The 23,102-nt window shown below is 38.8% G+C and overlaps 1 protein-coding gene across 3 annotated transcripts in view; it reads left to right on the top strand.

The window, feature by feature from the left end:
- The window catches only part of LOC121294291 (sodium bicarbonate transporter-like protein 11), a 47,258-nt gene extending 24,592 nt beyond the window's left edge, over positions 1–22,666 (top strand). For 2 of the 3 annotated variants that reach the window (XM_041217885.1, XM_041217867.1), the window contains 13 exons: positions 1,028–1,112; positions 1,704–1,829; positions 2,763–2,876; positions 2,987–3,119; positions 4,754–4,827; positions 5,556–5,763; positions 8,458–8,564; positions 9,664–9,829; positions 10,925–11,098; positions 11,535–11,730; positions 13,020–13,189; positions 21,890–21,960; positions 22,290–22,666. In XM_041217885.1, the coding sequence (XP_041073819.1) occupies positions 1,028–1,112; positions 1,704–1,829; positions 2,763–2,876; positions 2,987–3,119; positions 4,754–4,827; positions 5,556–5,763; positions 8,458–8,564; positions 9,664–9,829; positions 10,925–11,098; positions 11,535–11,730; positions 13,020–13,189; positions 21,890–21,960; positions 22,290–22,336 (1,671 nt within the window). In that variant the 3' untranslated portion in view covers positions 22,337–22,666. The remainder of the gene's footprint in view (positions 1–1,027; positions 1,113–1,703; positions 1,830–2,762; positions 2,877–2,986; positions 3,120–4,753; positions 4,828–5,555; positions 5,764–8,457; positions 8,565–9,663; positions 9,830–10,924; positions 11,099–11,534; positions 11,731–13,019; positions 13,190–21,889; positions 21,961–22,289) is intronic. The other variant, XM_041217876.1, reaches the window with a different exon arrangement.
- The last annotated feature ends 436 nt before the right edge of the window (positions 22,667–23,102 follow it).

The following is a 23,102-nucleotide window of genomic DNA, read 5'->3' as shown; positions in this document are numbered from 1 at the left end:
TGTATCAATATCATCCACAGGTGGAGCTGGAGTGACCTAATTTACTTTATATACTAGGGTTGAACATGATATGTTGCTATTTCATTTATAACAGCTGGATAGCACAGTGGACCTATTGTAGGATATTGGTCTTGACTTTTAGAACTGGGTTAGAATCTATCCAGGGGACCAAGTAAATTGATTTCAGGTGACATGAGTGAAAAAAACTAAAATTGTGATAAAACAAGTGCAGTTTTTCATTGCACCAGACCACCATCTGTGCTGTAGGAATTGGTACTGGCTAGTGGGTTTCCAACAAATACAGCGTTACACATTCCCACGTGTTGCTACAACTGTTTAAATAATGTGCCTGGAATTTTGTTAACATCCTGACTCATAAGTCTGTTTCAAAGCTCTTTTCAAAATGTCTGCTCTAGTGCACTGATAGTGTAAGGATTATGGCCCCCATTGTCAAACAGGTAACACAGCAATAATGATCCATGAATGTGGTACGGAACAAAAAGACCAGAGCACTAGAGAGGACATTTTGAAAAGAGCTTTGAAACAGATTTTAAAGTTATAAGTGTAAAATATTGTCAATATGTTAACAATGAAAAGAAAAATTACAAGTACATTATTTAAACAGTTGCAGCAACATGTGGGGATGTATAACGTTACATTTTTCGGAACCCTGCTACTTACTCTTTAAGACAAAGCATTATACAGCAGTTGCACCACTTTGGTGTTTTGGATTAGTCCAGCTACCCTGTCAAATGAAACATAAGCAATCTCTTCACAAATCCCTACTGATTGGCACATATCAGCCTCGGAAACAAGATCTGTGAACCTGTGCGAACGTTGCTATTCAGTGGAAATTAAAAGATTCGCGTAAGTTATTGGTATGCAAAAGAAAGCTTGGCATCAATATTTTGAAATACTAGCAATTTATTGTGAGACACACATTCTCCCCCCATTTCAGGATCTTGCAAGTAGAATGCAAAGGAAGTATTGTCTAATTTTTTTATGGATTGATAAAATCTTTTTTTAGTGCCAAGACTTCCTAAGGGCTGGGAGAGGGATTTACGATGATCTTTGTCGCCGACTGCCTCTTTACCCTTCAGATTTCACAGACGGTGGGTGAAACCAGTTTCCTTAATCCTTAAAACTGAACATGGACACTTTACTAGGAACAAGAAAGTATTTATCATAGTTTAAAGGGCCACTGAACTTCAGCAAGCTTCCATTATGTTTCCTTCTGGGATAAAGAAGGGAGATGGATTCTGTTAAACGTTTCACATAGTAAAAGCATAGCGACGTGTAATAAAATGCAGTGAAAGTATGGTAAAGTATAGGTAAGTATTGTAAAGCCCAGAGAGGAATAGCAAAACATATAAAAAAGTGGCAAACTATGGAAAATTTAAATTATAACCATAAGAATGGGAAAACTTACACTGCTAATGCTGGGTGCTAGATTGCACCAATATCAGCCTGTTGTCAAGCCTAAGACTTTAAGATAATTAATCAAACCTCTGTTTAATAGGATAGCCCAACCACCACAAAAACCATGGGCTTGTATTGTATTGATTGTTACTGATTATCAGTGTGGCAAACGTACCATTCATGGAATGGCCCATCTACAGGAAAAGCAAGACATTTTGCTTCATTTAAAGTGTCCAGTAATGGAGTTCCATCTTATCAGTGATCTTGAATGTTGTGTCCATTAGGAATTATTGGGAACAACAAGACAATCGTGAAGTACATCACAACAGCCATCTTCCTCTACATTGCCATCCTTCTTCCAGCAATAGCCTTCGGTTCACTGAACGACGAGAGCACACGGGGAGAAATTGGTGAGCATCTCCTGCTGCACCTCCCTCTACTCTGCATTAAATTGCATTTCACTCACAAAACAAACTGTGGAGCTGTTAACTCTGTAACTCTGTTCACTCACAAAACAAACTGTGGAACTGTTAACTCTGTGAACATTCTGTACAAACCTCGATTTAATTCTAACTTCCTTTTCAGAAGGACCTGAATGAATATAAAAACAAACTTTAACAACAATGTTGCTGTGTGGTTTTTATAACTAAAAATGTTGAACTAATTGCCTTATATAGCACCCCTTGTACCTCCTTTCTTTATTCATGCAATGCTTTTCATTATCCAGTATTTTTTAAAGTGGAGAGAATCTAGTGTTATATAATTTTGGCAGGAGAACAAAAGTGCACATTGTATAAAGTTTATTAATTAAAGTGATCGTGTTTATTTTTATAGTTTTACAAATATGTAACACACACACATCTCTCTCTCTCTCTCTCTCTCTCTCTCTCTCTCTATATATATATATATATATAAAATCGTCATTAGGAATCATTAACAACAATTATGTTAAACCTCATACAACTCATATAATTCTGCAGTATGTGGCCTTTGACTTGGGGCAGTGAGATCAGAAGGCAATCAGAATGTCTGCAGCTCAGTTATTAAAACTACATTTTAAAGCCAGTGAGAAGCTGTTTCTTTGATCTGTTTTTAAAGTTTGGGTGATTTATTTGCTAATTCAGCAATCTAATTAATTTGTGATGCCTTGTGATGTAACAACATAGTGGTGCAAATATTTAATGGGTTTGATCACATATTATTGAATGACTTCGTTTTGGCTCAAAAAGCCTTTAGCATTACTGTAGCTTTACTATCCCCATTCCCCCCACCCCACCCCTCATGCCGTTTAAAAATCATGTGAGGGTTCACTAAATGATGTTTTGTTTTTATTTTCTTTACAGACGTGCAGAAGACAATCATTGGGCAAGGCATTGGTGGAATTATCTACTCCCTATTTGCTGGCTCACCATTGGTTATTCCCTTAACGACAGCTCCTCTAGCTCTGTTTATCACTGGTAATTTTCATTTGTGTGTGTGTGTGCATGTGTGCGGCTTTTACACAGGCACATGATCAGGAAACAAGCAATGGTCAATGGAGACTGTAAACCACTGTGTTCCCTTTCAGTGATCCGAGGAATCTGTGATGACTACGATATAAACTTCCCAGCTTTCTATGCTTGCATCGGTCTGTGGAACAGTTTCTTTCTTATTCTTGGGGCTGTTTTCAATGTGAGCCTGGTGATGAAGCTCTTCAAACGGTCAGTCATGCTACATATAAACTGTACTTACACAGCAAGCGTTGAGCTCTACCTGCATTTTTTTTAACCAGATCTCATTTTGAAATCTATTGTATCTTGAAATTATTCAAATCCAAGAACAGTGACCCTGTGAATCTCACTGTTCCAAATCATACCACGTTGCTAAGCAGATGCAGAGCTTGATTAGGAAAGTCATTCTACAAATTCAGCCGTTAATTTAGGCTTTAAACACACTAACCTGATTCAGGATCTAGGAAAGTGTTGAATCTCTGTGACGTACCTGTTGCTTCCCTATTAGATCATTTGGTTCTGAATTACAGCATTCATCTGGCTTTAAAGTACACATAATTTAGAAAGTTTGGCTATCGGCTTTTATTTGTTTACATTGGTTGTGACACAGTCATGAATGGGCTATGACACAGTAAAGAAAGCACACACTTTGACTGGATTAGTGTTAAGCATAGAGCATATAAAGGTATATGTCAGCTCTGTATGAAACTTTGTGTGCAGCACCTAACCACTATGAATGACTGGGCTTCAGCACCCTAGACAGCACCCAATTGAATTGCTGCAAAGACTGATTAAACTTGTTGCATGGCTGCCAGAAACAGGACACTTTCTACAGACCTCACAAAACTTGGTCAGCTTTGCTCTGATGAGATATTAATAAATACACCACATGTGCTTTAGCACTGGCCTTGAATGGTAAGGTTAATGCAGACATTCGATAGATGCAACCAGAGTCTTCTAGTCCCAGAAACTAACCATGGTCAGCACCATTCAAATTCCTGTTTGCCTTTGGAAAGTAAGGAAGCATTTTGGTCTTTGTGTCCATCCAAGGCTGGTGCAACATGTGCCCAGTTGTAGAGACTATAGCTAAGATATAACACCTAGAGCAGATTTGAACCCACCCCTTTACCCTTCACAGTTGGTCCACCAACTATAATCTTTCAAGTTTACAAACCCCTGCAAATGAGATATGCAGCTTGCTGCTTTAAATAACTCTTTATAGAGACAAGCGAGAAATAGGTCTGGACTTTCCACATCTCCTTATTAAGTTGTGTTGTAAATGCTCCTTCATTTAAGTTATATAACCCAGTTTAACGAACATGCAATATGAAAACAATCATAATTTAAAGCAGTAAAAGAAAAATAGTTGTAGTTACATACAGTGTGATTGTAGCATCATGTTTAACCGTGAGGTCCAAATAATTTATGCCCCTTTATTACAGCACAGTGAAAAATAGAACCTGTTGTCATACCAAACTCACCTCATGCCTGTGTTTACCTCTATAGGTCCCTACACTATATATGCTTTGTAATAACATATCGAAAACCTACAGTCAGTGGATCATAATAGCATACATATATATATATATATATATATATATATATATATATATATATATATATATATATATATATATATATATATATATATATATATATATATATATATATATCTAATATATAATATGTGATATATAATATTCTTACTATCCTGTCTGTAAAGAACTCCACCACTGAGCTATTTGTTAGAAACCCAAAAGACAGACACTTGAAGCTTGTGTTGGAACTGCTGCTTTTTTATCTCCTTTTTTATTTACAGATTGCTATTTTTTTTTTCTTTTCAGGTCCACAGAAGAAGTAATTGCACTTTTTATTTCCATTGCATTCGTGAGGGATGCAGTCAAAGGGACTGTTAAAAGTAAGACTGCTTTCTGCTTTTTAATTATAGGTTCCAGATGGGGAGAGAACATGATTAGCTAAATACAATCAAACAGCAAAATTCTGTCAAAACTTCAGCCCAGACACAGTTGCATGTCTCATGTTCATGGTTCATGCTTGAACGTGGTTGTATTAAACTGAACTTTTTATCTTCCATGTAGTGGTTAAAAACAAACCAAACAGTTCAATTTACTTAACTTTTTGGGACATCACCATAAATGAGTTAGAACATATGGATCATATTTGAAATTTAGAAATGAGACACCCACTAAAGAAAATTGGTTTAGGCATAATTTGCATACAACAGTTCTTATAACATTTGCATTTTATGCTGGCCTGTTCAAAACAGAAGAACATATAAAACAGCCTTCTGGTTTCATAAATTCTGATAATTACTAATCTTGGATAACCTCACCTAAAATAACATCTCCTAGTTCATGGTTAGTGCTAATCTAGATCTGTGACACCAGTCATAAAATAAATTAAGCAAACAAATAGGCCTCGATGCAGGCTGGAAAAGCAACTAACCTGGTGGGAGGCAGGGGAGATGGAGGTCTGATCTGAAAACAATGGCATCTAAGACAAATTGGGGGTATTTAAAAGTTCATTCCACAACCTTAATTTCCTAAGAACATTTAACAACAAAAACATACCTATATTCTGATATTCGTGCATTTGTAATATTTTTCAATGGTTTTTTTTTTTCAGTTTTCCACAAGTATTACCACAATCCGCAGTTTGAGAATGGCACCGGGGATCACATAACAAAAGTGACACGCTTCTCTGGGTACAGCGGTAATACCTCTTCTGGGATCCTGGACACAGCCCTGTGCGGACGGGAGAGCGCTGTCCTCAGTCTGCTGCTCATGCTGGGGACCTTGTGGCTTGGATACACACTCTACCAATTCAAGAGAAGGTGAAGCAACACTAACACGTAATACTAGAGAGCATTTTAGCTCTAGGCTAGTCAGAAGAGGGGCTGTGCATTTCAAGTTAAGATCAATTCTACGGTAACCTAATATCATAAGTTAATTTGTACAGGTGACTCTTATGTGCCATTAAAAGCGTGTCTTCTTGCGAGAACTTTGGCCCACTTTTCCACAATCGGAGAAAGGGTCAGCTGAACATATTAACTTAAATCATGTTTTAAACCTTTATGGTACAAAGGACAAATGTATTCCACAAAAAAAGCTAACTTTCTTATTTTTTAAAATGTACTGACAGGTTGGCCCTGGTCATCCAAATAGCCAGTTCCCTCACGATACTCTCATGATACTTGAATCAGAAGAAACATTTGAATAACCGCCCTTGTGTACCTTAAGGAGATAACACAATATGTGTCAATGGCATTATCCGTGTCTTCTGAATTTTAGAGAAAGGTGACACCATGGCCATTCCATTCCAGAGTCTGTTGAATTCCAACACAGGCACACCTCATTCTACTGAATGAGGTACTGATTAGGGGATCACCTGAAGCAAATCTTATTTAACGAGGAAAAGTATGAAAACCACTCCTGTGGTCATCACTATCTTCTTGCAATAGGACTAGCTGGATGGCAAAACAGTGCTAGTAGTACCTCAAAAGTAATTAGAATCAAAAAAATAACTATTGACCATCCCAAAGAATTGAGAAGGAAAGTTTTGAGTGAGAAAAAGAAGGGTTCAATTCTGGCTTTACTGGCAGAGGGATACAGTGAGCGTCGGGTTGCTTCCATCCTTAAAATTTCAAAGACGGCAGTTCATAAGAACAAGGTCAAGCAGCACACATTGGGGACAACAAAGCTACAGACCGGCAGAGGGCGAAAACGACTCTCCACTGACCGGGCTGAGGTTTGCAAAAGACCATCAGGATTGGACCGTAGAGGACTGGAGTAAGGTCATCTTCTCTGATGAGTCCAATTTTCAGCTTTGCCCAACACCTGGTCGTCTAATGGTAAGACGGAGACCTGGAGAGGCCTACAAGCCACAGTGTCTTGCACCCACTGTGAAATGTGGTGGAGAATCGGTGACGATCTGGGGGTGCCTCAGCAAGGCTGGAATCGGGCAGATTTGTCTTTGTGAAGGACGCATGAATCAAGCCAAGTACAAGGTTGTCCTGGAAGAAAACTTGCTTCCTTCTGCTCTGACAATGTTCCAATGGTTGGTTTTTCCAGCAGGACAATGCTCCATGGCACACAGCCAGGTCAATCAAGGTGTGGATGGAGGACCACCAGATCAAGACCCTGTCATGGCCAGCCCAATCTCCAGACCTGAACCCCATTGAAAACCTCTGGAATGTGATCAAGAGGAAGATGGATGGTCACAAGCCATCAAACAAAGCCGAGCTGCTTGAATTTTTTGCGCCAGGAGTGGCATAAAGTCACCCAACATCAATGTGAAAGACTGGTGGAGAGCATGCCAAGACGCATGAAAGTTGTGATTGAAAATATGGGTTATTCCACTAAATATTGATTTCTGAACTCTTCCTAAGTTAAAACATTAGTATTGTGTTGTTTAAAAATGAATGCTCTAAATGACAATATTTTTATTTGGAATTTGGGAGAAATGTTGTCAGTAGTTTATAGAATAAAACAAAACTGTTCATTTTACCCAAACACATACCTACAAATAGTAAAACCAGAGAAACTGATAATTTTGCAGTGGTCTCTTAATTTTTTCCAGAGCTGTATATATATATATATATATATATATATTTTAATATATATATACTACACATCCCCATGCGTTGCTGCCAATTTTTTTACACATCCCCATGCGTTGCTGCAACTGTTTAAATAACGTGCCTATAATTAATCCTTACACTATTACTGCATTAGAGAGCACATTTTGAAAAGCTTTGAATCAGACTTTAAAATTCTAAGTTTAAAAAAATGACAGGATGTTAACAATGAAAAGCACACATTGTCAAACAGGTAGCACAACAATCCATAATGTTGCACGAACAGAAAAGCCAGAGCACTTGTTATGTTTTTTTTTTTTTTTTTTTTTTTTTTTTTTTTTTTTTTTAAACGCTCGGATTCCGCAGTGATTTAGAGATTTTAGAGGACAAATCTCAAACCCCAGTCCACTAGAGCTGACATAACGTCTGTAACGTCCAGTGGGAAGAAAAAGGAGTCGGACGTCTGCAGCAAGATCACACTCTTTATTCATGAGGTCAGGACACCACAACAAAGCCTGCAAGCTGTGAATTTATACCCCAACCCCCCCCACCTCCACCTCCACCTCCACCTCCACATCTGCACTAGCTCACATGCTGGACAGACAAGGCATGGAACAGCTACACAAAATGATACAACACATAAAAAGAAAAGACAGATCGCTACAATACTTGCAGGTTATAAGTGATGTTAACAATGAAAAGAAAAATTACAGGTACATTATTTAAACAGTTGTAGTCACACCTGGGGACATATAACGCTATATTTTTCAGAATCCGTTACTTAATCTTTAACATCTTATGGCAGCAGTTTCGAAAATCCTTCTGGCAACCGCTCAGCCTGAAAGAGTTTAATTTGTGATTACATTCCATGTGTGACGGACCTGCATTGTTTAATGGTTCAGTCTCAGTGGAATGTATTGAATAAGAACTTCCCTTGCCCTTGCATTTCAGCCCCTTCCTCCACGCCAAAGTGCGAGAAATCCTGTCAGACTGTGCTCTGCCCATCTCCGTCCTGATGTGCTCTTTCGTGGGATCCTACCTGTTCTTAGATATACACCGTGAGTATGGCACCTTGAGCTCAAGCAAATACCAGCCTCTCTTCTAGTATGGAGTGCTTCACCTTGCATAGTGGAGTCGCTTGTATGAATGTGCATACATGTGCTTTAAAGTACATGCATAGTCTTTGAAGTCCATGTAACATCTTGCAAATTTTTCTGGCAACTTTTCATGCAACTTGTTGTATAGGAAACATCCAAACGATGTTAAGTATCTAAAATCAAGATTGTTCAGGTATGTTAAAACAGGTGTTAAACTATTTAAATGGCAAAAACTGCTTAAAAATGTTACCTGCAACAAGTAGCTGGTGTTACACAGAATCTGTATGTTGAAACTGCTCATATATTTGTGATAGAATTGGGTTTGGGCATTGCTTAGCACAATCTCTTGAAGAAATCATAATCTAAGTCAAATGTGGGAATGGTTGGGCTAATTTAAGCTTGGGAGATGCTTGAAGGAATTTAATTTTGCATTTTGCATCATGGACATTTTTGAATGTGATAAAGGTTTGACTAATTTTAACACACCACCTTAAAATGCCTTACTGATCCTCAAGAACACTGATAAAAACAAAGAGGGGCAGTGCCTACCTGTACAATCCTGCTCTTATATCAAGTGAACCAGCTCTTAGCACTGTTTGTGGACTAGTCCGTACATTGATGTCTGCTGTACTTGTGCCAGAGATTTACTGACCATTGACTGTGTATTACGATGGTTTTATAACCCCAGTCCCGGGCTCCCCGTGTTCCAACTGAGCTCTCGATTACTTAACTAGAGCCTTAATTGAACCACTTATTAGCTTAGTTATGTCTTTTAATAGTTTTCAGTTCTTAAACAGTTGGGGATTTCAACTTAACTATAAAGTGTTATAAATACTTTGAAATCTAGTTGAGAACTATTAAAAATTATTAGTTCAATTAAGGGCTTAGTTAAGTAGTTGAGAGCTCAGTTGGAATGAAATCCAGAAGACACAGGGGTCCCCGAGAAGCAGGGTCGAAAACCACTGTGGTACTATACCAAGTGTTGTCATGTTTTAGAAAACAATTTAAACCTAAATAAAAAAACAGCCCCTGAATAAAGCTTGCCTGCCTCGTCCTGCAGTTCCAATCTTCACTTTCCATACGGGTAGTATGTTCAGCGTGGCTCCGTTCCGCCTGCTCTCCCCAATGAACGTTGTGAGTGCCATGGGACTGGGATTCCTGCTGGCGGTGCTCATCTTCATTGACCAGAACATCGTGATGTCACTCACCAATGCGCCAGAGAACAGGTATGGACCAACAGATTAGGGACACCGCTGAAGAGACTGCTACTGCACTACGCTACTCAGCCACAGAATCGTATCATGAATCTGCAATCTGTTTTGGTAGAAATTGAGGTGAAGAAATAGCTTTGAGAATCAATTTGGACCAATTGTGTCTTTGTTTATTATTTGCTATCCAAGAAATGTGAACTGAGCTTTCATTACGGCAAGTCAAAATTAAAAAGCCGGCATTTGCGCGTTTGATTTAAAATCGGATTCATAATTGCTGCTGTGATGGTCCAGCGGGTATCTGCTGTCTTATGGAAGCCCGCAAGAGCTGGAAGCTAATTGGCTGAAGGTACTGAATCAATTTCTTATTTTTGAGAGTGTTTAAAGTGCTGGATAAACGCTTATTTGCGATTGTAACGTCTTTGACTGGATTTTGAACTAATCACATGCCACCTGGTGGCTGAATGGTATTGATTATTTCACAAGGATTTTAATCCAACTAAAACAAAAGCTGTCATGACAAAGCACCTGCAGAAAATAATACTACAGTACATGAAAAAAATGGTTGAATCTGTCTGTGCATGCCTTATAAAAAAGTGAAAGCATGGCAAAGTGCAATAAACGCATGGCAAAATGTAATAAAAGCATAGTGAAAGCATGGCAAAGTGTAATAAAAGCATAGTGAAAGCATGGCAAAGTGCAATAAAAGCACAGTGAAAGCGTGGATAAAAGCACAATGAAAGCATGGTAAACCATAGGTGTGCATTTTAGTCTGGAGAGGCATGGTAAACTGTGATAAACACATTGTATAAACACATTGTATAACCACAGGAAAAGCATGGGAAAACTACAAAATTACTGTGGAAATTTGTGGTAAAACTTTAATGGATATGCTATCAACCTTTCTCAAATGCAGTTTGCTATCAACACTACCCAAACCAGATCACTGCTTTTATGTCAAACAACAGTATAAATACTTCTATTTTTTTGTGCCTCCATACTACCATACAGCAGTAGAAGTAGTAGGAGGAGGAGGCAGAGGAGTATTGGTTGTAGTACTACTGTAGAACATAACCCTATTTTGACTCGGTTTGAAATGGTTCTCTACTGCAGGCTGCTGAAGGGCACGGCCTATCACTGGGATCTGATGTTGTCAGGGCTCATCAATGTTCTGATGTCAGTCTTGGGGTTGCCATGGATGCACGCCGCCTTCCCACACTCCACTCTGCACGTGCGCCAGCTGGCTTTCGTGGAACAGCGAGTGGAGAATGGACACCTGTATGAGACGTAAGTGTTCCTCTGCATTTATTAAAGTGTACTTTATTCAAAGATTAGCATTCAAAGAGTGTTAGAAATACAGAAATAAAGTTATTGCAATTATACCTCTAGATGTGGCATAGTGGTCATCTATCTTACAGCACAGTTACAGTGTAGGTGAACGATAGCTTTGAAATAGAACTTAAAACACCCATGTGCTATTAATATAATATATATGTGAAGCATGAAAATGGAATATTAATAGTTAACACACTACACTCCATTCTGTAAAATTCCTTTATTTGACCCTGTCAGTTCTGAAATCAAGCCTCTTTTCTGTGCTGCCCGTGTCGAACAACACAATCCTAGCAATCGTCCTGGATAAGTTCTCAATTCTTTGTATGAGAGCAGCACTTCTAACCTCAGCCTAACCTCTGCTCTGCTCCCCTCACCATCACACTGCCAGGATCGTCAGTGTGAAGGAGACCCGACTGACCTCACTGGCTGCCAACATCCTGCTGGGCGTGTCTGTGTTCCTGCTCCCTGTGCCCCTGCAGTGGATTCCCAAACCTGTCCTGTATGGCCTCTTTCTCTACATCGCCCTCACCTCCATCGACGGCAACCAGCTTTGCGACCGGATGGCGCTTCTCCTCAAAGAGCAGGTGAGGACACGTCTATAAAGTTTGATACTCATGAAACTTTCCTAGACTGTTGTCACCAACATGAACCATGAAAGATACAATATTGGATGCATAGATAGGGTTTTTCACTGTTTTGCCCCCAATGCTCTGGAGTAGAGGTCTGTTTGGGCCTAAATTTACAACCTGATCCAAACCCGACCCAAGCCTGAGATCTTTGAAATGTTTGCATACCCTACCCGACCCAACCAGACCAGACCATCTCCACAAATATAATCCAACCATACACTATTGAAACTAAGTACCTTTCATGTAGATTATTCCTGATTTCCAGTTAAAACTTAAATAAAGAAAAAAAAATACTCTTAATTAATCATATCTCGTTTACTTCCTTTCCTGACAATCCAATACTGCATGATTAAAAAAAAAAAAAAAAAAAACGACAACAGGCTTCTTCAAAACTTTGTTACCATAAATTGCCAGATATTAAAATTCTCTTGCAAATTTGCATAATCATTTTGGACAAAGGAAGTTATGTAAGACTGACTTGGCCCAGGTACAGGATGAATACATCCCTTTTCAGTGTGCCACCGCAGAGATGAATTTCCCATCTTTTTGATGTTGTATTTTAGTAATATTTTGCAAGATTTGCATTATACAAAGCCACACGAACTTCTGTTATTGCTGAATACCACAATGTTGTAATTTTTCCTAACAGTGGATTTAGACTTACCATTTCCAGCAACTGAATATTCCACTACTACACATTCTCCTGTTTATAGTTTTTCTTTATTCCATCAGCCTCAGTATTTTTTATGTAAAAAACCTCTCCTTCGTAAACATTTTTGGTTAACTGAACTGAACTAAAAGTCTTTACCACTCACGGCAGGCTTCACTTTCATGAGATATTTTTAGACAGACAAAAAGGGAAGCAGAAGTGAGTTTTAGGAAGCTCTTGCACAAAGAAAAAAATGCTCACTTAAAATTAAAAACACCATAATCCACTCACTGATAACACACTGACCTGACCCTACCTGAGCCAGAACTAGTAAGTCCACAGCCAGAAACAGTCAACTTTAGTCAACAAACTCATTTTGGGCAATTTGGGTTAAAAAGAAAATAGTCATGTAAAACCATGGACTAAATATGGTGGTGGTCCTAATACAGGCAGATTTTCTGATCAGATCTGAATTAAAAGGGGTTGAATGGTGAGCTGTTATTTCTAAAACTCTGGTCAAGGATGTGTACAGTACTGTAAACAAAATTAATTTGTTTCAACACAAACTGATCTCTCTACCCTTCTTTCTCTCCAGACCTCCTACCCCCCTACCCACTATATTCGGAAAGTGCCCCAGAGAAAGATTCACTATTTCACCGGGCTTCAGATGCTGCAGCTGCTCGTCCTGTGCACCTTCGGGATGTACCCCCTGCCCTACATGAAGATGATTTTCCCTCTCACCATGATCATACTGATTCCAGTCAGGTAAGAAGGCACTGGCAGTGTGGGAGCATGGGAACAAGTGGTATCCTGCTCCAGTATATAGAGTAATTAGATTTCCTAGAATATATACACAGATATTTTAATCATTGGTAATATAATAATTTATATATATATATTTATATATATATATATATAGATATATCTATATATATATATTATATATATATATATATATTATATATATTATATATATTATATTTACCTTCTTTTCAAAGTGTTTGTTTACTAAATCTCACAAGAACCTTTGTATTCCCATTGTTGGATAACAACGTTAAAAACAAGAAATATAGTTATAAGGAGTATGACTTTCTCTATGTTTTGTTACAAAGTTTGAATTCTATTTTTCCAAGTGAAAGGATTTTCAAGCACTTTCCATGAGCACACACATTATAATTTCCAGGACAAAAAAGTAATGTGATGCTACAATGCACAAGCGTTTTACAGGCAAAACTGCAACTGCAGTTACCCAGCTATATCACAATAACTAAAACTATAATGGTGGTGACAAAAAATATATCATCCAAGAAACAACAACACATTGACACACAGGCAAATTTTTGAAAAATTTGTGTTATTGTGTCAAACTCGTGGTATAGTAATGAGAGCTTTAGTAGCAAACGATTTTCAAACGAAATGTGTTAATTAAATCCATCCGTTAATGCTGAAATTGAGTCAATGAGGTCTTGATGAACGCATTCCACGTTAAAAAGCCTAATTGTCGCAGGTCACATACATCACCTCTCTCAAAGACTAAATAATGGGAACTCGTTAATCAAAATGCATGTTATCGAGATCAAGAAAAATGAATGAGAGCACAATTCGCTGTTGTGGAAACCAGTACTCTCCCACCAGCAAGCAGCAGCCACATGGAAATAAAAAATAATGTGAATATCTATTTTGTGTATAATTTGTAAACTTAGTTTAATATTGTGAATTTTGTCAAGCAGAATGTACATTTATTTAGAACACTTCACATATAAAATGCCTGTTTATGATTTTCTGGTGCGTTGGTAAAAATTGGACAACATGGATTTAAAAAAAAAAAAAAAAAAAATGAAGCCCCATTAGTTATTTACCATCATTTTGGGGGGGGGTTAGAAAGAAAAAAATACTGTAAGCCAGCTATGTATCTCGGCTGGAATGTATTTTCTTATGATAACGTCTACTAGTGTATGTATTTTAGTATGTACCATTGTAGCCTATAAAACATGTTTCAAGTGTCATTGGTGTTTGGAGTTGTTATTTTTTATACATGTACATCATGTATGTAACACTTCATTATATATTTATTAAGCTTTTAAAATTACCATAGAACTCCCTAACCCAATACACAATTTGTTTATAATGAATTGTTTGGTGAATTACTATAATCATGCATTTTCTCTGTTACTCTTTGCTAGCCTCTGCGATAAATAAACTCAACATGATTAGAAGTAGCCACCGAACACTTGCAGTATTATATTCATACAGAAGTGTGAAGGTGAAAGTGTATATTGTACATAAAGTGTGTTGTGTGTGTGTGTGTGTGTGGGGGGGGGGGGGGGGGGGGGGTTGGGTCTGACCACCTTACAAATACGTTTTGGCAAAATCCACTTCAATGATCTCAATCACATTCCTAGTGTATCTCTGTGTGTCCTTAACACCTGTTCTTCATTCTCGTGTCAATAAGACACAGGTGTTAAAAGCCAAGGATTTATATATTGTAGTATCTAATATGCCGCCTTCTTTACCAGGATTTCAGTTGTAAAATTCAAATAAAATCTACAGTGGATGTTAGCTGTCATACAATGTACGAATGCAGAATTCAAATAGGCTACCATTGCATCAGTAATGTCTTGGTAGTAACATTACACTGGGTACAAATCACAGTAAATCATTTTAGCAATACAACAAACGTTCCATTAGGTTACAAATGGTTAAAACAAGTGAATACAACTCATTGATAACCACAAGTATGGAAAAGGCTAAAATATTTTCAAAACTACAAATAGTGAATTATTAGTCTATAAGAAATTAACTCTGGTCCTGTACATGCTCTCTCTGTATCTTCAGTGTCACAGACGTGGTCTGTTGAATATCTGTTTCTAAGGGAGTTATGCCTCTTTCTTTAATTAAAACCATCTTTTTCCAAGTGCAAATTAACTCCTGATAAATTATGACAATTAACACGGCTTTGCTTTTACATTCCCACGCAAACAAAATAAATAGTTGCAAGAAGCACTGCTCGTTTAGATATTCACATTATTTTGTAAATCAACAGAATCTCGTAAATCACATTAGGACGATGATTTAGTAACGAAATACCTACAATGACCACTTAAAAATGCCAAAACCAATGCTACATACTGATTTCTTGATTAACACTGGAGTTACTGTTTAGGAACTTTTGAAAATCCTACCCAAAAAGTAATCACAAAACTGCCAAAACAACCATTTCGGATCGTATTAAATTACTCATATCTATTCCTGAGTGTCCGTTTTTTAATTGTAGATGCGGTTAACAAATACAACAAAAATTCTTAAACTGGGGCAGGTATGCTAAAGGCCTCTCAGTATAAAATGATATTTTATTTTGTTTAACACCCTCTCTAATTTACAAAACATCTGAAAGTAGACATGATTTATGAATACAACTCCTATTCTATTATTTCAGTACTATAATTAAAAGCGCAGACTTGGTATATTCGATTAAAAACATATTAACTGACAATCTTACCTGGCTGTTTACTTGGCATTTTTTAATGTTTGGAGAAGTTCAATTTTATCTTGAAAGGAGCTGAGGTCGCACTTTTTCTTTAGCAGTTCTCCTCATGCTCTTGAATTTATTAATCCTCGTTAAGTGTCCTGCTGATTGTGCTTGTTCTGCAAATTCATCAGCCGATTTTATTAGACTGGCAATGTCTGTTTCCAGTCTCCTTTTCATTTTTCTGAGATCCTCTCCCGCATCCATTGCCGATTTTCCTTTCTGACATGGCTGCTCCTTTTTTTCTTTTCTTCTTCTTCGAAATGTGCTATACACTTTATTAGCACCTGACGCAAAGTGCAAACGCAGTTTTGTGATTTGCACATTTAGTATTGCACCGTCTGAATGTGATCAATGATAATACGTTGCAGTACTAATGATTCCTAGTGCAGGTTTTCAGCTTCAAGCTCCTTATTCACCGAAAACGCTCACTCGGCACTTGCCTGGCCGTACGAAAGAAGCAGCTTTTGAATTTTCCATAATTCTGTAAAAGATGAATGATTGGCCATGTGTTCATACAGAAGGACATTAACTCGGTCATTCATTTCATCTTTGCATCTTGCGGGTGAGTAGTGGTTTTTAAATTAAGTTTAATGCTCATATTATTATTTCAAACTTGAAGCAAATCGGTTTTGGGTATAAAAGACTTCACTGTACCAGAGGCATTCAAACTACTAGAAGGCCTACTACGACTACCTGAAGATGTAGCTACACGCGGCGATTTAACTGATGCGACAAAGTCATCGTTCATTTTCTTTGCACAACCTTCTTTGCTGAATTCTAAATCACAATGTTTTTACCCTCGCACGTGGCTTTTTGGCGCCGACTCGCCCGTGTTGCTGATGTCGGTGCTTCTCATTAAACGCGGACACCGTGCTTTATATCGATCGCTTTTGTCTTCCTACAGCGTCACTGTAGGTCTTATTTTCATATCGATTGCTTTCGTCTTCCTGCATTGTCACTGTAGGTCTTGCTTTCAACCCATCCGTCTTTGAAATGGCACTTGCCTGGCATTTTTGAGTGAATTTAAAGCGTTTTGACGACTGCACTCAAGAACTAAACACATAGCTAACTTAACCGTTATTAAGCAGCAACCACAATCTCTACCAGCTCTGGCAAGCACAGAACACGAGAATACACTTGACTGACAAGCACCGAACAGTGCGCCAAACCCAGTTAGGTCATATCCGAATGGTTGTTTGAAATATTTTTGTGGGGCTTAAATGTGGAATGCATCAAGTAAATTAAAAAAAAAAAAAAAAAAAAAAAATTAATTTCTTATGACCCTATAATGAAATGCCATTTTTCCAAATTTTTAAAAATTCCACGACTGGATTTTGTTAAAGCAATTTCCCAGGTTTTCAAGCACCCGTACCAACCCCGTGGTTATTGTTTTATAAGCTAGTTTAACTTTTAGTTCCCTTTCAAGTACGAAATGTAACCATTACTTAATGGGTGTTTCCTCCTTAAGACCCCAAAACCTGAATATTCTATACCAAAGCTGCTTGGACGAGCCTATGACTCAATCATGGCGCACCTCCGAGGACATAAGGGATTGCACACACAGATCTCATCACCTAGAACTGAACCTGACAGGAGAGCCTATCAGATAAGTACTTGTTGCTCATTACCGTATAAAAAACACACACATTTTTATGTATTGAACTTATTTAAGGCAATATTTAATTGATGTTGTATTAGTTTTATTAATTATGCGTGTATTGCGCACACAGCTTGTTGCTTGTTATGAAGTCAGCGGCTTGAGTCTCCCCTTCCCAGGGACCAAGCAAAATAGGTCAGCTGACTTGTGCTCTCCTCATAGGCTAGGTAGCTCCGGCTGGAGTTAAATAAAAAAAAATGTGTTTTAAGTAACGCTATTATTTTCTGAACTGTAATTGGTTGATTACTGTTTTTTCTGAGAAAATATTTTCCTTTTGTGTATTTTCTTTTTCATTTTTACAGAAATACGCACACAGCTTCTCGGTTCAGGAGCTTTGCATTGGACCGGGCTTCGGTTGAGATTGTTTACAGTTTCCACAGTATTTCGCTACTGTTTTGACTTCTTTTGCATCACCATTACAAAGGCTGTTAGTTTTTACAAACAAGCAGGCTTCCCTTAGTCTTGTGAGGGTACTGACTGGTTTTGCCAGTAGCTTGCACAGATGGGCATTTCTGTACATTGCTACCTACAGACCCGCTCTGTTCCCAACCTGGTACCATACCGTACCAAACCGGGCCTGAGGTTATCGCACTGGTACCGTACCGTACTGACCTAGTGTTGAGTTACCGAACTGATAACAAACTGAACCGACTGGTGCTTACATCCCTGGTCCGGTTCCAACCACTTTTGTTCGGATCTTGACCCGACCTGTTACCGTCTATAAGCAGACTGAAGCAGCACCTGTACATTTACTGTACACTGCATTGCTACTTGTTTTTGCAGAAGCAAAAACCTCAGGCAAAGCCACAAGCCCAGCAGCAGCCCTAGGTGCTTGCTGCCACAGACCCAGAGCTCCTTTTCAAGGAGCCATCTGGAGTATTGGCGTTGGTGCACCATGGATATCTGGGTGCTTACGACCCGGAAGATGTCGTGGTGGCATCTTAGGGAGTAGCAGCTCTGCAGCAGTAGCAGTGCTTCCTTGTGCCCAAGCTTGATGGTGGCCTCAGACCAATCCTGACCTCAGACAGGTCAGCCTGTATGTGAGCTGAAGGAGGTTCAAAATGTTAACCATGCAACAGCTGTTGCACTCAATCAGGCCAGGTGACTGGTTCACCACAGTGGACCTCAAAGACTCCTATTTCCACATCCCCATAAGACCAGCGCACAGGAGGTACCTGCTTTTGCCTTTCAGGGAACAGCGTACAGGTTTCGTGTCCTGTTATTTGGCCTCTCTCTAGCTCCCTTTGTCTTTTCCAAGTGCACAGAAGCTATCCTGGCTCTAGGTTTCCACATCTACATCTACAGATCTCCATCGTGTGGTCCCTCAAGCTTTTTCACTGGGCACACAAGAACCTCCTCTCACTACGGGCAGTACATCTGCCCAGGGTGACGAACTGGGCGGCAGACCTCATCTCAAGGGGAGTTCCCAGCACCTCAGAATGGAGGCTTCACCCTGAGGTGGTGAGCCTCATTTGGGAGAGATTTCAGGAGAGCAGAGAGATCTCTTTGCCTCCGAGAAATCGACCCATTGTCCCCTCTGGTTCTCCATCGAGCCTGCAGCTCTGGGTCTGGCTCCAGAACAGCTGCATTTGAGCTATCTGGTGCTTTCTAATAGTGTCACTGTCACCCTGCAGAATACCAGAGCACCGTCCATGTGTTCTCAGTACAGGTACAAGTGAGGTGTTTTTCAGTCGTAGTGTCTGCCTCCTGGGTTATACTGCAGTTTTTACAGGACCTCTTTGATGAGGGAAAATCCCCCTCTACATTAAAGGTCTATCTGGCAGCTATTTTAGCTTACCATGAGCTTGCCAGCTTACTTCCTGCTGGGGCAATTTTTGAAAGGAGCTTGGTGGCTTTGATCACCTATGAAAGATATTGTTCCTTGCAGGAGGTTAAACATGGTGCCCAATGCACTCATGAAGCTTCCATTTGAGCCCTTGCGTTCAGCTGAGCTGAAATTTTTATCGCTCAAAGGGGCTTTCTTGCTTGCAATCACCTCTGCAAAATGGGTGTGTGAGATGCAGGCATTCTTATTTGTGAAAGCCTGCTTAATTTTTGCAGAAGCCAGGACAACGCTTACACTCCATACTAATTCTGCTTTTTTTCCAAAAACTATTTCAAGTCAAACAGTCTGTGGAATTTGAGACTTTCCTTGTGCCTCCTTTCCAGTGTGACAGAGAGCGGCAGCTTCATATGCTCTGCCCTGTGCGGCCACAAGTGTATTATGTTGACAGGATGAAAAGTTGGACGCAGTCCAAACAGTTTTTTGTCTGCAATGGGGTAAATTCCCATGGTCAAGCCCTGTCTAAACAGAGGCTGTCCAAATTGATAGCAGATACAGTCAAGACTGCCTGTGAAAAGCTCATTGTTCATTCCACCAGGGGCATGGCAACTTCGTTGGCTTTATTCAAGGACACTTGAAATACAGTGGTGTGGGCTATTCCACATACCTTTTCTAGGCTCTACAGACTGAATGTTCTGGATCCTCAAAACCCTGGCTTTGAAACTGGAGTGTTAAGGGCAGCTTCCAAGTCAACCCTTACATATATATACCCTCAACCCTCAATTTTTTAGCCCTAGCTACATGTTACTGGGGTTCCTAATGGTACATGCAAGGCAGCCTCTTGGTTTAGCCTTGTAGCATTCTACTCGTTCTGCAATATTGCCCTTGCGACAGCTTTGGTACACTCACCCATTAGGTAATGGTTACATTTTGCACTTGAAAGGGAACGTTAAGTTATTATCATAACCCTGGTTCACTGAAATAAAAATGTAACCATTAATTAACCTTAAAGGTCCTGGTGTCCATGATTGCAGCAGGCTTGAAGAAAAAATTTGATCTGTGTGTGCAGTCCTTTATGTCCTCAGGGGCATGCCATGACTGCATCACAGGCTCATCCAAGCAGCTTTGGTATACAATATTCAGGTTTTGGGGTCTTAAGGATGAAACATCCAGTAGGTAATGGTTACATTTCTAGTTCAGGGAACCAGGGTTATGATGATAACCTAACGTTATGCCTCATTTCCAGTGCCTTTCTCCAGGTATAGCTGAGTGGGACAGTGTGGGCGAGGTGTAGTTAAAGATGTCTGTCTGAGTTCCAGTGTAATTGTCAGGTATAGCTGACCGAGGAAGTAGTAATGTGGCAGTAAAGATCATGTTGTATTGTGGGATTGATTGAATATATGAAAACAAGCAAAGATAGATAAAGTTAAACAAACAATTGTGGCTGTTTTTTTTTTTGTTTGTTTTTTTTTCTCGATTTTGCAAAGCTGTTAGTAGTCTTATTAATGAGGTTTTGTCACGCAATCCATAAAAAATGTAATGTTGTCAGGTGTTGCCAATTTATCGAATTTCTCACTAAATCTAGTGACTTTAAGGGTTGAGTTGGCAGATTTGTTGTCAAAAGCTAGCTACAATTCTACCGATTTCCAGGACATTCATCAGAGAATTTCAGAGATATACAATCGGTAAAATGTTTTGATTATCTCGTATTAGCAACGTCCTTTTATAAGAATCATTGTCAGGGTAATTAAATGAAATCCAATAATGCCCCGCCCCATTTGAATGCGCAAAGAACTTCAATGCATTCTTTACTTAGCAACAGGCTCAACAACCAGGAAACTGTTCCCAGGGGAGGCCAAATTTCGCGTGACATCGCACCAGCATGATAACCCTGATCGTTCCCGTACTTCCGCATTTAGCACGACATCACTGCTTGGTTCCGGTACATCAGCAATAAGTTTTGCAGAACAAAAAACAGTGATCGAAGATGTTCAACATTTTACGATTAAAGAAATGTGCAGTATAAAATGTAATTATGTACCTTTTTTGCCACCCCTTCAATTTGCCTGTTCTGCCTATATGGTTATGCCGGCCCTGCCAGTAGGTCCTCCAGCATGTATTCAGTATTTCTTTCAGTATTATTCTGTCTGTACGGATCAAGGCTTATTGGGTAGTAGCTGATGTCCAGCTGGGTATTAAAGGATCCCAATGATACATATAACAGAGTAATTTTAAATACGCTTATTATTTCACTTTATTTCTGGCTGTTATTATTTCCTTGCAGAACACTTGCTTTAATGGAGAGCTCTGATTTCTCACTCCCTTCGTTGTCGCTCAGACATGTTCACAAAAAACAGCATTCATTCATCGATCCTTTTGTGTCGCCTGGTGTGTGGAAGGTTCTGTTCAAACACAAGTGCTGTTGTTTTTGTTGCATTGCAGTAAATTGCAGCACAATTCTTTATATCCTCTTCAGTTGTGTTTTCTTATTTCAAGGTTGTGTGGACTCTATGGAGTTCATGAAGTTGCCCTGCCAAAACATATATGGATTATAAATAGGTACACAGGTAGGAATATTAACATGGTACAATTATACATGCAGTGACTGAAGGGGATATAGTAAGTAAAACCTTCACGTGAAATGATTCATTTTATATTTTCAGGATTTTAAATGGCCCTCTTTGTTCTTTTTTATGGAGCGGACAGTTTGCCTTCAAGTTTCCCAGAGTGCTAAAAATACTCTTGGCAACTTGAAGGCAAAATGCTTGGGGAACATGCCATATACAATTAAGATGCTTCTTGTTCTGTTCCCCCCAAGATTATTGAAGCCAAGTTCAGCCAAGATGTGGGACTAACTTCAGTTATATAACATAAATATCTTGTTTTATTCCTGAAGGAACTACCTGCTCCCCAAGATTATCGAAGCCAAGTACTTGGATATAATAGACGCACAACACATGTGAGGACTGCTGGACGATTACAGAAATTGGACTTCAGCTGAAACTCCAATAGAACACGACTTTTACAAGTGTAATAAAAAGAAGGGCTTTTACATAGAATGTTTTCTATTAGTAACGGATGGAATTCACTTTTGTAGTTTTCATGAAAATTAAGCTCTTGGACTGACGACCAGTCATTCCAATGACTGTGGATCAGGCTTCTGCAGTAATAGCCTGGGAAATGTTTTCTATGTCATTCCATTTTGTTTACTTTTAATCTCTGAAAGTCTATACACATATTTTTACGATTGCTATATTACACACCCCCCCCCCCCCCCCCCCCCCCCCCCCCCCCTTTTGGAGAACCATTTGGGTAATATGATGGATTAACTACTCGAATGCTTCATATTAGCTGCTCATTTACTTTTAGTTTACTTTGACTTTTTTGAAGATTCTGATCATATGAATTAAAGACTTGCTAAATGACTAGTTATTTTATTTCTCAACCAAACTAACTGTAATAATAACAGAAGAGTTGTTATAAGATTCGAAATTATTAGTGTCAGACTCAACAATATTCTCACCTTTGATAATCACCTCTGCATATATATACTTTAAATGATAATGCGCATATATATATATATATATATATATATATATATATATATATATATATATATATATATATATATATAACTTGATTTCTATTACATGAGAGTAGATGTTGAACTTCATGCTGATTTGAACTCGGCTCTAGCCAAGATAAGCAC

The sequence above is a fragment of the Polyodon spathula genome, chromosome 2, assembly GCF_017654505.1.
Source record: "Polyodon spathula isolate WHYD16114869_AA chromosome 2, ASM1765450v1, whole genome shotgun sequence".
NCBI classification, from domain to species: Eukaryota; Metazoa; Chordata; class Actinopteri; order Acipenseriformes; family Polyodontidae; genus Polyodon; species Polyodon spathula.
Note: the sequence above shows the minus strand (reverse complement) of the source record. Positions and strands in the feature narration are given on the sequence as shown.